The 15,265-nt window shown below is 40.1% G+C and overlaps 1 protein-coding gene across 1 annotated transcript in view; it reads left to right on the top strand.

Moving 5' to 3' along the window:
* LOC124623701 (platelet glycoprotein V-like) overlaps positions 1 to 14,355 on the top strand; it is a 63,393-nt gene extending 49,038 nt beyond the window's left edge. Inside the window, exons 3-4 of the mRNA XM_047149054.1 lie at positions 5,759 to 6,115; positions 13,382 to 14,355. Of these exons, the coding sequence (XP_047005010.1) occupies positions 5,759 to 6,115; positions 13,382 to 13,696 (672 nt within the window). The 3' untranslated portion in view covers positions 13,697 to 14,355. The remainder of the gene's footprint in view (positions 1 to 5,758; positions 6,116 to 13,381) is intronic.
* Positions 14,356 to 15,265: the final 910 nt, after the last annotated feature.

The raw sequence follows: 15,265 nt of genomic DNA on the forward strand, positions 1-15,265 counted from the left end.
AACCGGCGTGATTTCAACGCTGGGCGTCGCGGTTACGACTTCCATCGCAGATGCATCAAAGGAAGGTGTGAAATATGGGTAAGATGGGCTGTTCCTGTCATGTGACACATTCACGGTGGCGTTGGGGACTGTTGTGGTGAAATAGGATGCCAATTTGAAATCCTTAACCTGCTTTTACGTCACATGAAGTTCTGAGTTCTGGCCTTTCTACCGCATGTGCTGACACCGAGCTGTTAGCGGCACTGTCGAGCCCGAGGGTGGCCTTTGAGGCCAATTTCAATCTTATGTTTCAGAGTGGGAGAAAATTTCGGGGTTCCCAAAAAGTCAACGTCATTAAAAATCAGGTTAATGAAACAGTTCTGCATCATTATCATCTACAATGCAACTTGATGAAAAGGTGATAAACATTACTATTACATTTACTTTAGGCAGGTGGTATAGACAAGTAAATATATTACATGACGGAAAAAGGATTGAATTTTAGTTTATAATTAGATGAACAAAAAATTTACAATTCGAAAAGAATTGTAGGTCTACAAATATTATTACTGTTAGAAGGATATAAACAGAGATTTGTAATTTGATTATTTTAATATCACAGTAAATGTATTTTTTTTAGTTATATGAAGTGAATGATAGTAATCAATCAATAATAACTGATAAATCAAATTTTGTATCAGTAAGACACAGTTAAAACTGTTCCAGTAGATGCAAACTTAATCATATTTATGAAATGATTTAGTTTTTGTAAATATAAATTGACTGTTACTGGGTCGTTCATGATTATCACATATACTGTTTGAAGTATAAAAGGTACTGATACAAATAATCTTCAAACAGTAACAACGAAAAAATTTAAGGTGTTTATTCAATTTAAAAAAGTAAAGTAGTTTTGGAAAGAAGTTATTAATGAATTACATAAACTGATGAGAAAAAATATTAAACCAAGAAACATTGGTTCTTTTGGAACTAATAATTTATGGTAACCTGATTTAGTTTAAATGGATTCTGGTAATTTCAAAAGATAATCGAAAATAAAAATTGATATAAATATATATTAAATGTTATCTACAATTTTCTAAGTTTGCTTGGGCTATTCTAGTTAAAAGGTAAAGCATGTATGAAACGGACGATTTTTTGAAAACATATTTCATTTGAAAAAAACAGAAATTTAAAAATAAAAAATGGTACTCCTTTAAATTCGTTTGGCTTCCTGAGCAGGATATCCTGCTGCATAATACATTACATACATCTCTGCAACGTACTATAACGAGTATTTTTTATCTTAGACAGTCAGTCGTGAACAGTAATCAGTGTTAATCCCCAACCTCCAGACAAGAGAGGAGATTATTTATGGTTTTCCAGGTTTGGTCTCACAAACGTCAATGTGGTAATCAGTCGTTTGTTACGAGCCATTAGCAGTCGACAGACACTTTTCACTCGAAAATTGCTCATTCAGTACCTCACACCCAGTGAAACGTCGGTTTCCGGTCATTGGTGCCCGATCTGAGGATATTTTGTTAGGCATCCTCAGTGGCTCACAAAAATTGTTGTGTATTTATTTAAATTTAGGGCTAGTATCAACAAATAAAGCTACTGGAGATCACGAAGTACAGGCATATAACTTCATAGCATGGTGTAAATTTTTGGTACAAATGGTTCAAATGGCTCTGAGCACTATACGACTTAACTTCTGAGGTCATCAGTCTCCTAGAACTTAGAACTACTTAAACCTATCTAACCCAAGGACATCACACACATCCATGCCCGAGGCAGGATTCGAACCTGCGACCGTAGCGGTCACTCTGTTCCAGACTGTAGCGCCAAGAACCACACGGCCACTGCGGCCGGCAATTTTTTGTAGACATTGTACTAACTGTAGCTCAGCAAATTCACAGAATACACTATTTAACAACACAAATGACAAACTGCCAGTTTATTAGTAATGAAATAGTGATAGTGAAAACAGGAAATTACTAAAGTGGTAATTATTCTCTCTCAGAGAAAGCCTTATTGGAAACATGGACTGCTTCTAAGTATCGCTTTATTTGCTTATGATTGTAGAGCAGAAACAGATTTCCACAGACACAGAAACCTTCAGTTTAACACTCACTATGTGCAAATGGTCCTTACCTGTGACGTGACGATTATATGCCGAATTAGTTAAAGAACACCTCTGCTTAAAAAGACTTTATGATCGGTAATAAAGTTCGCAAATTTTTGAGAAAACATTCACTGTAATTAATTCACCACAGAATATCATACCCAGCCCGAGATCGTTTACACATAGGGGTGCGTAGGTGACGTTTTCTGTACCTGAGTGTGAACGTGTGATCCTTTGCTCTAAATTTTCTAACAGAAAATGTTGAACCAGAGTGATTATAGCTCTTTCGAGGCAACTGTTTGTACCATAGATATCATTTTTATAACTAACAACGAGCTGCATGTGTAGTGTAGTAGAAAAAGTTGTTTACTTTTGTTATCAGGTTTAGATATATGTCATCAGTAACATGAGTGATGTCAAAGATTAATATAACCTTTTTTATGTAAGCTATTAGGCTTTTTACAAAGCTGTAAATTACCATCCACGTAATATATGTTATCACATCATATACAGGTGGCTTGTAAACTTATTTGTTTGACACCATTTCTATAAAACTGAGATTAATTGTCCGTGAAACACGGCATTCACTAACAGATAGCTATTCATTTTGAAGAAACATAAGCTACTGAACAAACCTTTACTATTTAAGTGGTTATCATGACTATGAAGTTCACATTTAATCTTGCACTGTTAAATCCTTTAATGTTCATATAGCATTCTTCAGTTATCAGCGATATTAGTTCCTATAACATGCTACAAGGATATTATATTACAGTATGTTTAATGAAAGTACATGTAGCTCTACTGCACTGATCTAAATATACTGATATACAGATCATAGCACTTGAAGCTGACTGGAAATCATTGTGCAACATTTAATATGATAGTCGTGTAAGCATTATACTAATTACCAATACTGATGTTCCATGCATTGTTTATTTTCACACTTGGTCTAAATGCATGTTTACACCAAAATATGTCACATCCATCAATATATATTACGACCAAGTCGAAGTAATTATCAATAACACACGATTTCTGGAATTTCTCATGATATATTGTTTGTAAACGACTGAATGGAGTCTACTGGGGTCCTTTTACCATCTTCATTTGAGACAGATTGTTCTCTCTCTCTCTCTCTCTCTCTCTCTCTCTCTCTCTCTCTCTCTCTCTGAAACACACGAAGTATCCTCAATGTCGTGTAATGTCACATGATAATATCTCTGGCTGAAGAAACCTCTCTACGACGATGTCTTCTTGAAGCTTTTCGATCAGGTATGTTGGGCACTAGCAGAGCTTGTAGTTGTCTTCGCCAGACCGCAGAATTGCACTTAAGCAAGTAGTGATGGTACCTCGAAGTGGCTAATATATGCTGGAATACTTAGCAATGTGGCGAGTGTGAGAAAGAGAGATTTTTACCTACCATTTCAAGGGCTTGTAGATTACTTTGATGAATATCCAGGAAGTAAATTAAATCCTCGTGATCGTAACCTACATTCTACCTGCCCTCGTTTCAGCTCTCCTGTACCGAAAAAGACATACTCTCTATGTTGCTTGGAATAAAGACACAATGGTGGTAAATTATAAGGTCCACTGTATTAAACTGTAAAGTTCACAATTAAATCTTTAGTTTCACTTGCACACGTATTTTTGTAAATCATGTCAACCTGTAATTCGCTGATCGGTACTAGGCACCGTTCAGAGCCTAAATCGACTTAACATTTAAGTTTACGTAAATTACTGTTTCGAAAATAAACATGTAAGTAACGTTTGTTGCTCGCCTTTAGGTGGTAAATTTGTATACTCTGTTCGCCGCGCTCATTTCTGACACGGCAGGCAGCACGCAAATTATATTAGACTCAACCGAAAGGGGCTATTCAAATATTGCAGTTCACGCTGAAGTTCACTTTTGCCAGTTCTATAAACGAGCTATCTTAGTTTTTTGAGACTTCTGTTGGTTTCATAGGGCTTCTATATTTTTTTCTGTCATAAATATATGTTAGAATAACATCTCATCTTATTTCACATACGTTTCTCGTTAATCATGATCGCTATGATTTTTTTCCATGGAACCTTGATTAGGATTTAACCTCCGAAGTACCCCCGGTACTATTCATGTATTTTTGAAAATTCGATTAACACTGTAATTTGGTACATCGTAATTAATTATTATGTTGGATACGGTGCATTATTTTCTCCCTTCTCTTATGTCTAGATACATGATAGTCTACCGCGTTTTACTAGCTTTTAGGTCAACATTTACATTTATTGTAAAATGTGGAGAAGTATTAAAGAAAATTCCACCAAACACTCTACATTAAAAAATTATGTCACAGTATGTACCTGCATGTCCTCCAAATTTAGTCTTCTTGTCTTTTTTCCCTGCCACCTCTAAAAATTACGAAAGACATCGATGTTTGTGGAAAGTGCTTATTCATTTTATCTCCAGCTTCGTATTTCTTAAATATTCATTATTCTACACAGTTCTATGGACGAATAATTATAACAATATTTAAATTCGGTTCTTTAGCCGTGTATTGGCACTCAAGGCATCGCTAAACTATACAGGTGGCCAGAAACAATATGAAAAGCTTGTAAGGGTGTTGCAAGCTTGGTTGTGGTGAGACGCAATTGTTAAGAAAAAACTCGATAGTTGACCATTTTCCGAGTTAATTAGCACTGAATTTAGCCAATCAGGCCGTTGTTTTCACAAAGTACATGGTAGCGCACGAGACGGCTCAGCGTCTGGCTTGCGTTCGATTCTTACGGTCCGTCTCATGTCCAATTTTTGTATCGCTCCCATGTTCGGTTCTAGAAAATCAAACGAAGAACACTTTTGGAAACACCGTCTTCAGTGAGCATCTTGAATTTGCGCTCGCGAAGACCTATGTTCAATGCTAATTAACTCGAAAAAGGCGAAATATATCGAATTTTTTGCTGAACTATTATTTCTCAGCAAAAAGTACCTTGCAACAACATTATAAGCTTTCCAGACTGTTTCTGCTCACCCTGTACGTATTTGCAATGCCTTGTCTGCCGATAAACGGCTAAGAAGCTCTCAATATGACGTTGAGACAGGGTGAGCAAAGTAGGGGAACTCGCTACATTTCTCTGCCTCTAGCTCGCCACTGTTACTATACAGCCACAAATTTCCCACAGAGAGAGAAAATTTGGCTACGAAACTGGACTCATTCATTAGGTCCGAACTCTCCACTGTAACTAAACATTAGGAATAAAATTTTAAGTTGTCATTTTGTTTTGCGCGAAAAGTGTTTCAGAGTGGTTTGTCTGTGTCGTGACACTATTGAATCATGTCCTTAATGAAAGGTATTGACCGTCACTCCGTTCTTAAAGTCTGTAGTTATTTCCCTAATTAGAATTACCGTAATTGGAAGGTAACTTTTCTGGTGATTACATTGCTGTTGAAGTTGTGTAAATTTCTGTCCGATTGGATCGGTGTTTCGTGCATGTAGCTCCATAGTGTGCTACGTGCAACAGAAAAAATTCCCCGTATTGTGTAGCTAAAGGTATTCTTCACTAGTCGCTAATCCCATATTCACCTATACCCAAGCGAGTTTCTCATGTTTATCTTGTAGCAGTATTAACACTAAGTCAATGCAGAGAATTACAATGAATTTTCATTGCCTTTCTCAGGTAGTGGTCCTATCAGGAAACATGCTGTACAGTTTGCCGCGCGGCCTGTTCAAGAAAGTTCCGCATCTGAGAAGACTGGAGCTCAACTCCAACTACCTGTCCACTCTGCCCGACGACCTACTGGCCGGCTGCGGGCAACAAGCCGTCCTGCGCGTCGGTACGAACCATCTCACCACACTGCCGGCTCCTCTGATCAGCTCCTGCTCCTCAATGGTGGAACTGGACGCCTCTTCTAATGAGATGAGGGTTCTCCCAGTGGACGTGGTGGCGGCCATCGGCCAACTATCTCATCTCGACACTTTGCGGCTACACGACAACCCTTGGCAGTGTGACTGCACTCTATCTCCATTGGCAGAGGTGGGCCAACAACTTTACCTCTCTTTCTTGACTCGCTCTATGTATTTCATGACGTCCTTTGACAGCGTATACTCATTATCTTAAATCGGATGTTTTCTTCTAATACCTGATGCAATAAAACACGTGATTTAAAAAAAAATTCTAAGCATTTGGAATTGGGTGCTTGAGTGACAGTGAACAACAATTGCATGATCTACTGAACGGAGTGAACAGTCTAATGAGTATAGAGTAGGGATTGAGAGTAAATCGAAAAAAAAACGAAGGGAATGAGAAATTGTAGAAATGAGAACAGCGAGAAACTTAACATCAGGATTGATGTTCACGAAGTAGTTGAAGTTAAGAAATCCTGCTACCTAGACAGTAAAATAACCAATGACGGACGGAGCAAAGAGGACGTCGAAAGCAGACTAGCAATGACAAAAACTGGATTCCTGGCCAAGAAAAGTCTACTAATATCAAGTATCAGCCTTAATTTAAGGAAGAAATTTTTGAGAACGTACGTCTGGAGTACCTCATTGTATGGTAGTGAAACATGGACTGTGGGGAAACCGGAACAGAACAGAATCGAAGCATTTGAGATGTGGTGCTACAGACGAATGTTGAAAATTAGGTGGGTGATAAGGTACGGAATGAGGAGGTTCTGCGCAGATTCGGAGAGGAAAGGAACGTGTGGAAAACACTTATATGGGAAAGGGACAGGATGATAGGACATATGTTAAGACATGAGGGAATGATTTCCATGGTGCTAGAGGGAGCTGTAAAGGGCAAAAACTGTAGAAGAAGGCAGTAATTGGAATAGATCCAGCAAATAATTGAGGACGTGCTTCTCTGAGGTAAAAAGGTTAGTACAGAGGAAGGAATCGTGGCGGGCCGTGGGCCGCATCAAACCTGTCAGAAGATTTAACATTTTACGTGTCAAAGATTTCCGAGAAAAATAAATTCTTGACCAAATGAGACCAAAGGTAGTTTTTGTTGAAACTTATTATTGTTTCTTTACGAAAAAATTAAGAAAAATTTTTCAATCTTACAGGTTACAAAAACATTTATAACAAGAATGGCTCTCGGCATGGATGTGGGTCTCAAGCGTGGGCTCGACATGAACCAATTTGAACAGATTCAAAGCGTTGTCCAAGCTGCAGCTCAACTTAATCCAGCACTAAACAAGACAAAGCTGATTAAAATTAGATAGCATGGCACAATAATAATACTAACCCTCACAGAAAGCAACTTGCAACGGACGCAACTTACGTGACTTGCACATTAATGACTTATCAAGTAAAACCACTTCAGTTCATAAGTTACTAAATAAAATATACATTAACTCTGCTAAAACTACCCCGAGAGCTCTCCTTTATTTGACTAATATCCCACTCGCTCATAGTCAATCAGTGCCACCTAATAACATGCTCATATTACATTTCGTTCATGGGATGCACGCATTTGTTAAATTCAGATGAGGTACTAGCAGTTAAATTCAAAGATAAAACACAATATATCACTCTTACAGCCCAGTGTATATTCCAAAGATGGTGATGAAGTATACTTCCAAACGAATATAGCAAGCTAGACCGATACAATAAAAATATAGTATCAGTCAACATCCGTTATTTCGACATAAACTTTTCCGCGAAATGACTGGGCGATCAATAAACTCCAGGATCAAAGAACATAAGCGACATTGCAGGTTGTGGCAGGTGGAGAAATCGTCCGTGGCAGAGCAAGCACTGTGTGAAGTCGACCACGTATAAAATACGCCGACACGGAAGCTCTGGCTGTAGAGAAGCAATATCACACGCGCTCATTCAGAGAAGCTGTAGAAATACTAAAACACGCGAACAGCTTCAATAAGAAAGAGGAAAGAATTAAGGTTAAGGGATCCTGGCTTCCCGTACTGCAGCGAACGGCCGTCGCAGGTAGCAAGAGGAGAACTGCACTGGAAATGACCGTGGAGACGGCCACGGACGTTGGCGCGCCAGGTACATATAGTCTGCGGCCGCGAGCTCGGCTCCACCACTAGTATAGGAGGGTGAAGCTTTGACAATGCCAGCCACTCGTGCTAACGAAAGGTCAGTAAAATCATTAGATGAATGTCGGCCGAAGAACCCGAGACAGAAGCCAATAGGCAGTTTGTCAACAAGTGGCCACGAAAGCCTTAACAATTCTGTAAGACTGAATCTGTTTGTTTAATGCTTATGTTTGGGTTTTTCTTCCCAGTCTGTCCTCCCAAACCTCGTCCTATCTTTTCCTCTTTGTTGCATGAGTGTAATAGATCAGTCGGCTCAGCAAGCTGAAATGTCACAATGATTTCGTTCCCTGTCAAAAATATGTTAAAGGAGCTTTTCCTCTCGCTCTTGGTTGAATATGCCTCTGAAGTTCGCAAGAATTTTCTTGTCATCTGTAGCGTCTCTCTTTTTTTTGTCTTTTCTTACAGAGCCACATTATTGTTGCACTGATTTCCTTAAGCATTTGAAGGCACCTTAGCGTACATCCGTAATAACAGGACATGGCTTTTCACCAATTTGTTAATACAATGATGTCTTGGCTTGTGTATTTTATGAAATGCTCTTGCCTTTTTGGGACTTAATTTGTGTTCAAACTATGAATAAAATACAATCAGGAAACTGGCCACTATGCCCGACTGGGCTCCATTATGCTAAATGTTGTCTGAATAAGAAATTGAAATAACCTAGACAACTCGTAAACACGTGGTTTCGAAGGCTAAAACGTAACTTTTTGTTGGAACTTCAGCAATTAACTGACATAATGCGTATGTTTCTAATATACATGCAAATGAATTTCTCACTGGCATTACATCAGACGTAGAAAAAACCCTAAAACTTTCACTGTAGAGGAGCGCGCGCAACTACAGTCGTGAAGTTCACTGACAAAACCAAAAAATAGTCTCAAATGTTCACCACTAGGCGTAGCAGTCTCCAGGACAATAAAACTAAATGGCCATGTTACCCACCTTAGACATTATAGACGTGCTTACTTAATATTACCCTGAAGTGACATGACTGATCAAAGAAATAGATGGCAAATGCTTTACTATAACTGAAGATGTATTCTGTCGACATAATACGTCGACTTGTGTTACTGGGGATTACAATACACTGACTTCAGAGCAAGCTCAGTTAGCGTAGATCTACGGAAACTTAATGAAAACATAACTGGTGCCACATCCGTAAGCAGTAAGCTAGCATTAGCACTACGCAGTGATCCTGACCTACATCCTCTACAATGGGTCGAAAAAAGGAAACGGCCGCGTACGTGGCCGATTCTTGACTAATTTTTCTTTCGCCAATTTCCAGCAAAATTCTGCAGCGATCATTCAACCTTGGATAACACCTGACGCAAAATTTCAGACAGTTAGCGCTCTTGGACCGTTCGGGTGCACGGCAGTGCCGTTACTTTGCGCCAAATTTTGGTGGCCGTTCGCGGTCAACCCGTGGCATTCTAAAATTATTCCTTCTTGGCTCTTGTACATACCTGGTGATCAAAAAGTCAGTATAAATTTGAAAACTTAATAAACCACGGAGTAATGTAGATAGAGAGGTAAAAATTGACACACACGCTTGGAATGACATGAAGTTTTATTAGAACAAAAAAAAAAAAAAGTTCACAAAATGTCCGACAGATGGCAATGGACAGCACAACGTCAGTGACTGCGCATGACAATCTTGTATAAAAGGAGCTGTAATGAGACAGAGAATCAGATGCGCCAGCAGTCGCAGCATGTTGACGTTTACTTGAAAAGACGCGTTTAGTGAAGCTGTATTATCAGAATGGGGAATGTGCTAGTTGAGCGTTAAGATCCTATCGCCATAGGAAGGGGATTCGAACGGGTAAAGGTCGCTGTGGCGAGAATTATTTCAAAGTTCGAAGCCACGGGTTCTTTAGACGGTAGACCCCGTAGTGGCCGACCGAGCACAAGGCGTAATGCTGCTGAGACAGTTCAGGAAGAGGGCTCTGAGCACTATGGGACTCAACTGCTGTGGTCATCAGTCCCCTAGAACTTAGAACTACTTAAACCTAACTAACCTAAGGACATCACACACAGCCATGCCCGAGGCAGGATTCGAACCTGCGACCGGAGCAGTCGCACGGTTCCGGACTGCGCGCCTAGAACCGCGAGACCACCGCGGCCGGCCAGTTCAGGAAGAAATGGAGACTCGTCTATGCACGGGGAAGTCAGCGCTCGTCCAGTCGCACGTCGCACCGGCATTCCATACACTACTGTTTCGTTGGGACTGAGGCGATTTAGTGAAGCGGAGGGCAATAGCGGTGTGGGCGTTTCAAAAGATGGCGGAAGATGACGATTGGTTGAGTAACGTGTTGTGGACCGAGGAAGCTCATTTCACGCTCCGAGGGTCTGTCAACGCCCACAACTGCTGAATTTGGGCTACCGAAAATCCTAGAACTGTCGCGGAAACTCCATTGCACGACGAGAAAGTCACGGTGTGGGTTGGATTTTCCACATCTACCGTTATCGGGCCCTTTTTTTGAGAGCAAATGCTCGATTCCATTTTTGTAACTGCTACCGTGATGGTTGAGAGGTACACCGATATGTTACAGTGTCGCATCATCTCCAGCCTGGCTGATAAACACCTGCTGGAACGTACGATGTTTATGCAGGATGGCGCTCCACCCCATATTGCTAGACGCGTGAAAGATCTCTTGCGCGCGTCGTTTGGTGAGGATCGTGTGCTCAGCCACCACTTTCGTCATGCTAGGCCTGCCAGTTCCCCAGACCTCAGTCCGTGCGATTATTGGCTTTGCGGTTACCTGAAGTCGCAAGTGTATCGTGATCGACCGACATCTCTAGGGATGCTGAAAGACAACATCCGACGCCAATGCCACACCATAACTCCGGACATTCTTTAGAGTGCTGTTCACAACATTATTCCTCAACTACAGCTATTGTTGAGGAATGATGGTGGGCATATTGAGCATTTCCTGGACAGAACTTCGTCTTTGCTTTGTCTTACTTTGTTATGCTAATTATTGTTATTCTGATCAGATGAAGCACCATCTGTCGGACATTTTCTGAACTTTTGTATTTTTTTTGTTATAATAAAACCCCACGTCATTCCAAGCATGTGTGTCACTTTGTACCTCTCTATCTACATTATTCCGTGATTTATTCGGTTTTCAAATTTATACTGACTTTTTGATCCCCCGGTAACCTTTATTATTCGTTTATCCCTACAGTTTACCCCTATTGTCCTCAAGATTTCGAGCGTCTTGCACCATTTTACAATGTCCAACGCTTTTTCCAGGTCGACAAACCCTGTGAATGTGACATGATTTTTCTTCAGTCTTGCTTCCGTTATCAGTCTAAACATCAGAACAACACCTCTGATGATTTTACCTGTCCTAAAACTAAGCTGCTCGACGTCTAACATCCAACACATCTTCAATTTCCTTTTTCATTCTTCTGTACATCATTCTTATCAAAACTTGGATGCATGAGCAGTTAAGCTGACTGTGCGACAGTTCTCGCACTTGTCGGCTCTTGAAATCATCGGAAAATGTGTGGATGATGTTTCTCCACCAGTCACATACATTCTACGCAGCAAAGTGAATAATCCTCTTGTTACCACTACCCTCAGTGATTTTTTAATTTCTAATGTAATGGTTTCTATTCCAACTGCCTTATTTCATTTTCAGTCTTCCAAAGCTCTATTATATTCTGATTCTAATACTGTATCCCCTGTCTCTTTCCTAGGGACTCCCGTTTCTTATTCTATCACGTCATCAGGCAAATCCCCCCCCCCCCCCCTTCATAAAGAGCCTCAGTGTACTATCTGCTATCTGCTTTGAATTTAACTGTGGAATTCCCATTGAGTTACTAATGTTACCACCTTCCCTTTTAATTTTACCGAAGATTGTTTTGACTTTTATATACGCTTCGGTCAGTCATTACTTTTTTTAATTTTTCACGTTTTTCATGTAGCCATTTCACCTTAGCTTCTTGCACTTTCTATCTATTTCATTCCTGAGTGACTTGTATTTCTGTGTTCCTGAATTTCCATGGAAATTTTTGTACTTCTTTTTTTCACTGATTAATTGAAGTATTCCTTCTGTTACACGTACCTACTTCTGTGATTGCCCTTTTAAGATAAGACCATTCCTACTTTGGGGTTACGTGCAATGAAACTGGCAGTTAGTGAACCTGTATTAATATTTAATGACGGAAACATGGCGGTATAGAGTTCTAGAAGAACTTAACATAACCCCCGGCTATAATACTGTAAAGTGGTTGAAGTTATTAGAAAAGTCAAGATTTGAATGCGCGTAGCGTGCAGTCGAATGAAGGACGAAAGAAGCAAGTTGACCCAAAGGAAGAATATTTTACACATGGTGGATGACAAAGATGATGATGCTAACCATGATGCAGGGTGCCTTTGAGCCTGTATTTAAGTATATGAGTGGATATTTATCACTTTAAACTTTCATCTTGATTTTCTCAAGCATGTTTTTTATATTTTATGTACCTGTATATCGATAACTACTTTCGACAGCTACGTAAAACATTGTGACCTGTTTTACAATCACATACTCTACCTGCTAAAGCACAATCATTGTGTTGACTTGAATAAGTGTGAACTCAGTGGGTTGGATGAAGAAATATTCAGTATAAAAATGGCAAAATTTAAAATATATATGGTTCTTTTGTATCTTCTTTGTTAATTCTGCTTCAGTCGACAGAAATAGAAAGGTTAAGTTTCCTGAAAAAATTTCAAATTGCTATCTTGATTGGTCCAGAGATGGAGATAGAGATTTGACCGCATAGGCCCTTCAAACTCGCCTTATTCACGTTGATATACACAGCGAACATTCGAATGTATACAGAATGAAATTTTCTTTCTGCAGTGGAGTGTGCGCTGGTAAGAAACTACCTGGCAGATCAGAACTATGTACCGAACCGAGACTCGATCTTGGGACCTTCGCTTTTCGCGGGCAAGTGTTCTACCACTTGCCAGTGAAAGGTTAAGGTTCCGAGGTAGAGTTCGAGTCTCGGTCAGGCACACCGTTCTGATCTGTCAGGAAGTTTCATTCGCTTGTATAATTAGGTGCGGCAGTATCACTTATCTTCAACTTCATCCGAGATATGCCCCCCCCCCCCCCCCCCCCGCCGGATCGATGACACTGTATGAGAGTGGTCACCACGTGTAACAGATACGTTCCTTCTGTCTTCTAGCAGTCGCTCTGTGTGTGTCGTACAACCAGATATTTAGCTAACAGTTTGCTGGTACCTTGCAGCTACTGCAGACGCACGACTCCCTGGACCAGCAGCTGACTTGCGATGGCCCGCGAGCAGTGCGGGAGCGGCATGTGGTGCACGTGGTCTCGGGGCTGGACTGCGCGCCCCAAAACAGTACCATGCCACCTGCAGTCCGCGAGCCACACCGCGGCCACCCTCCAGCTACAACCGGCACAAACGTAGGCACCATCGTCGTGGTGGCCTTGGTGGTCACCTGCTGCACCATAGCTGCCGTTGGCGCCTTCTTCACCGTGCGCCGTCACCGGAGGAAGGCTGTCGATAAGTCTGGCCTTCTGGTCACTGAGGACGCTTGAAAAACCACCACAACAGCCATCACTGTTACACTAAAGTGATTTGCAATCCAGGAGTCTGAGGACAACTCCCTACACTCCTATCCCAGAGGCAAAAAGTGACAGAGAAGGAGCGCACAAGGCCACGTGGTGCTCCATAATGATCAGCAATAGAGAGATGGAGTATATCAGACGCAAAGTAAGGTGATTAACTGTGACGGATGATGGTTAAGTATCAAGTACTGCCTCAGCAGACTAGGCCGGTAGATGAAACTGTGAACTTACAAAATTTTCCAGAATGTTTGATACGATTGTTTATTAGTATATAATTCTGTCCTGCTGTGATAAATCCCATTTGTGTTTGGGAAACAGACCGTAGCTACTTGCATTACCATCACAAAACTACAATTTTAACCGAGAAAGAATGCTATGTATTTTATTTGCTGCTCCCTATTTCAAAATTTGTTCTTTTTATGAGACTAATAAGAGTATAAAGTTTCAAATTTGCTGTCATTTCTAAATTCGTCTTAGTATTGTACACATTTAATTTTATATAAAAAGTATTTAACTTCAGATAGAGGGTACTATAGGCCAAATTTAATAGGATTTCTGTTAACCCACATTGTTTTCTGTGGTAATGAAATTGATGAGTTAGTAGCTGTGTAGACAATAATCAGAAAACAGATTATATTATTTAAAGAATTCAAGCCAGTTGTTTTCTTTGCAGTTAAAATGACTTCAGTTTTTAATAATGCCTAGTCCTTAAGAAAAATAGAGCTACAGATTGTTTAAATCGCCACATTAAACTCGATGGGTAAGCTGTTCGTCATATCTGAGAACGCACGTTCCTAACTCCTCTGATAACATATTCATTACAAAATTGTTGCGTGGTCGATATTATTTTTAATCAACAGTTGATAAACAGAACCGTTTTCAAAGGAGCATACGTTGTTTTCTTCTTAAACTTTTTGATGCATACGTCCATCGTAGGCGATGATTTTATTTTCAGTCAATACATATATTCTAAAAGCCTTGTAAGTCACTGGGCATGGCGTATTTAATTCTGGAGGGTCTCTTCAATTCAGCATCTGTTGACCCATCTTTCAACTTTCACAACATGCACAAACTGTCAACAGTGCAAAGTTTCTGGCTAAGTGTAACTACTCAGCTTCCAGAATTGTATACATTTTATTTCAAGTGTTCAGTGAACTTAAGGTACCACAGTCATACGTTAGTGGAATTACAGTTGTCACAGAAAAAAAAGTCATTGACATAGGACAAAGTTTCTATAACCACCCTCACCTTTGGTTTCCTACGACAGTTCACGATTTGTTTTTGTGCTAGTTCTAAGTGTTGGCTATCATTTTTAAAATACTTTGGTGTTACTAATTACTTGGAACCACTTCAGCCTTTACCGGAAACTGTAAAGAAAAGCAAAGTTCGGAAGAGATTTTAGAAATTCAGGAAAATAGTAAGAACTGGAAAGTGCTGACATTTTTTCTCACTGACTGCCAGCAAAGAGCCTGATTTTGATATACTGAGGCAGGTGGCTCTGAGCACTATGCGACTTACCTTCAGAGGTCATCAGTCGCC

This window comes from Schistocerca americana, chromosome 1 (genome assembly GCF_021461395.2).
Source record: "Schistocerca americana isolate TAMUIC-IGC-003095 chromosome 1, iqSchAmer2.1, whole genome shotgun sequence".
Taxonomy (NCBI): Eukaryota; Metazoa; Arthropoda; class Insecta; order Orthoptera; family Acrididae; genus Schistocerca; species Schistocerca americana.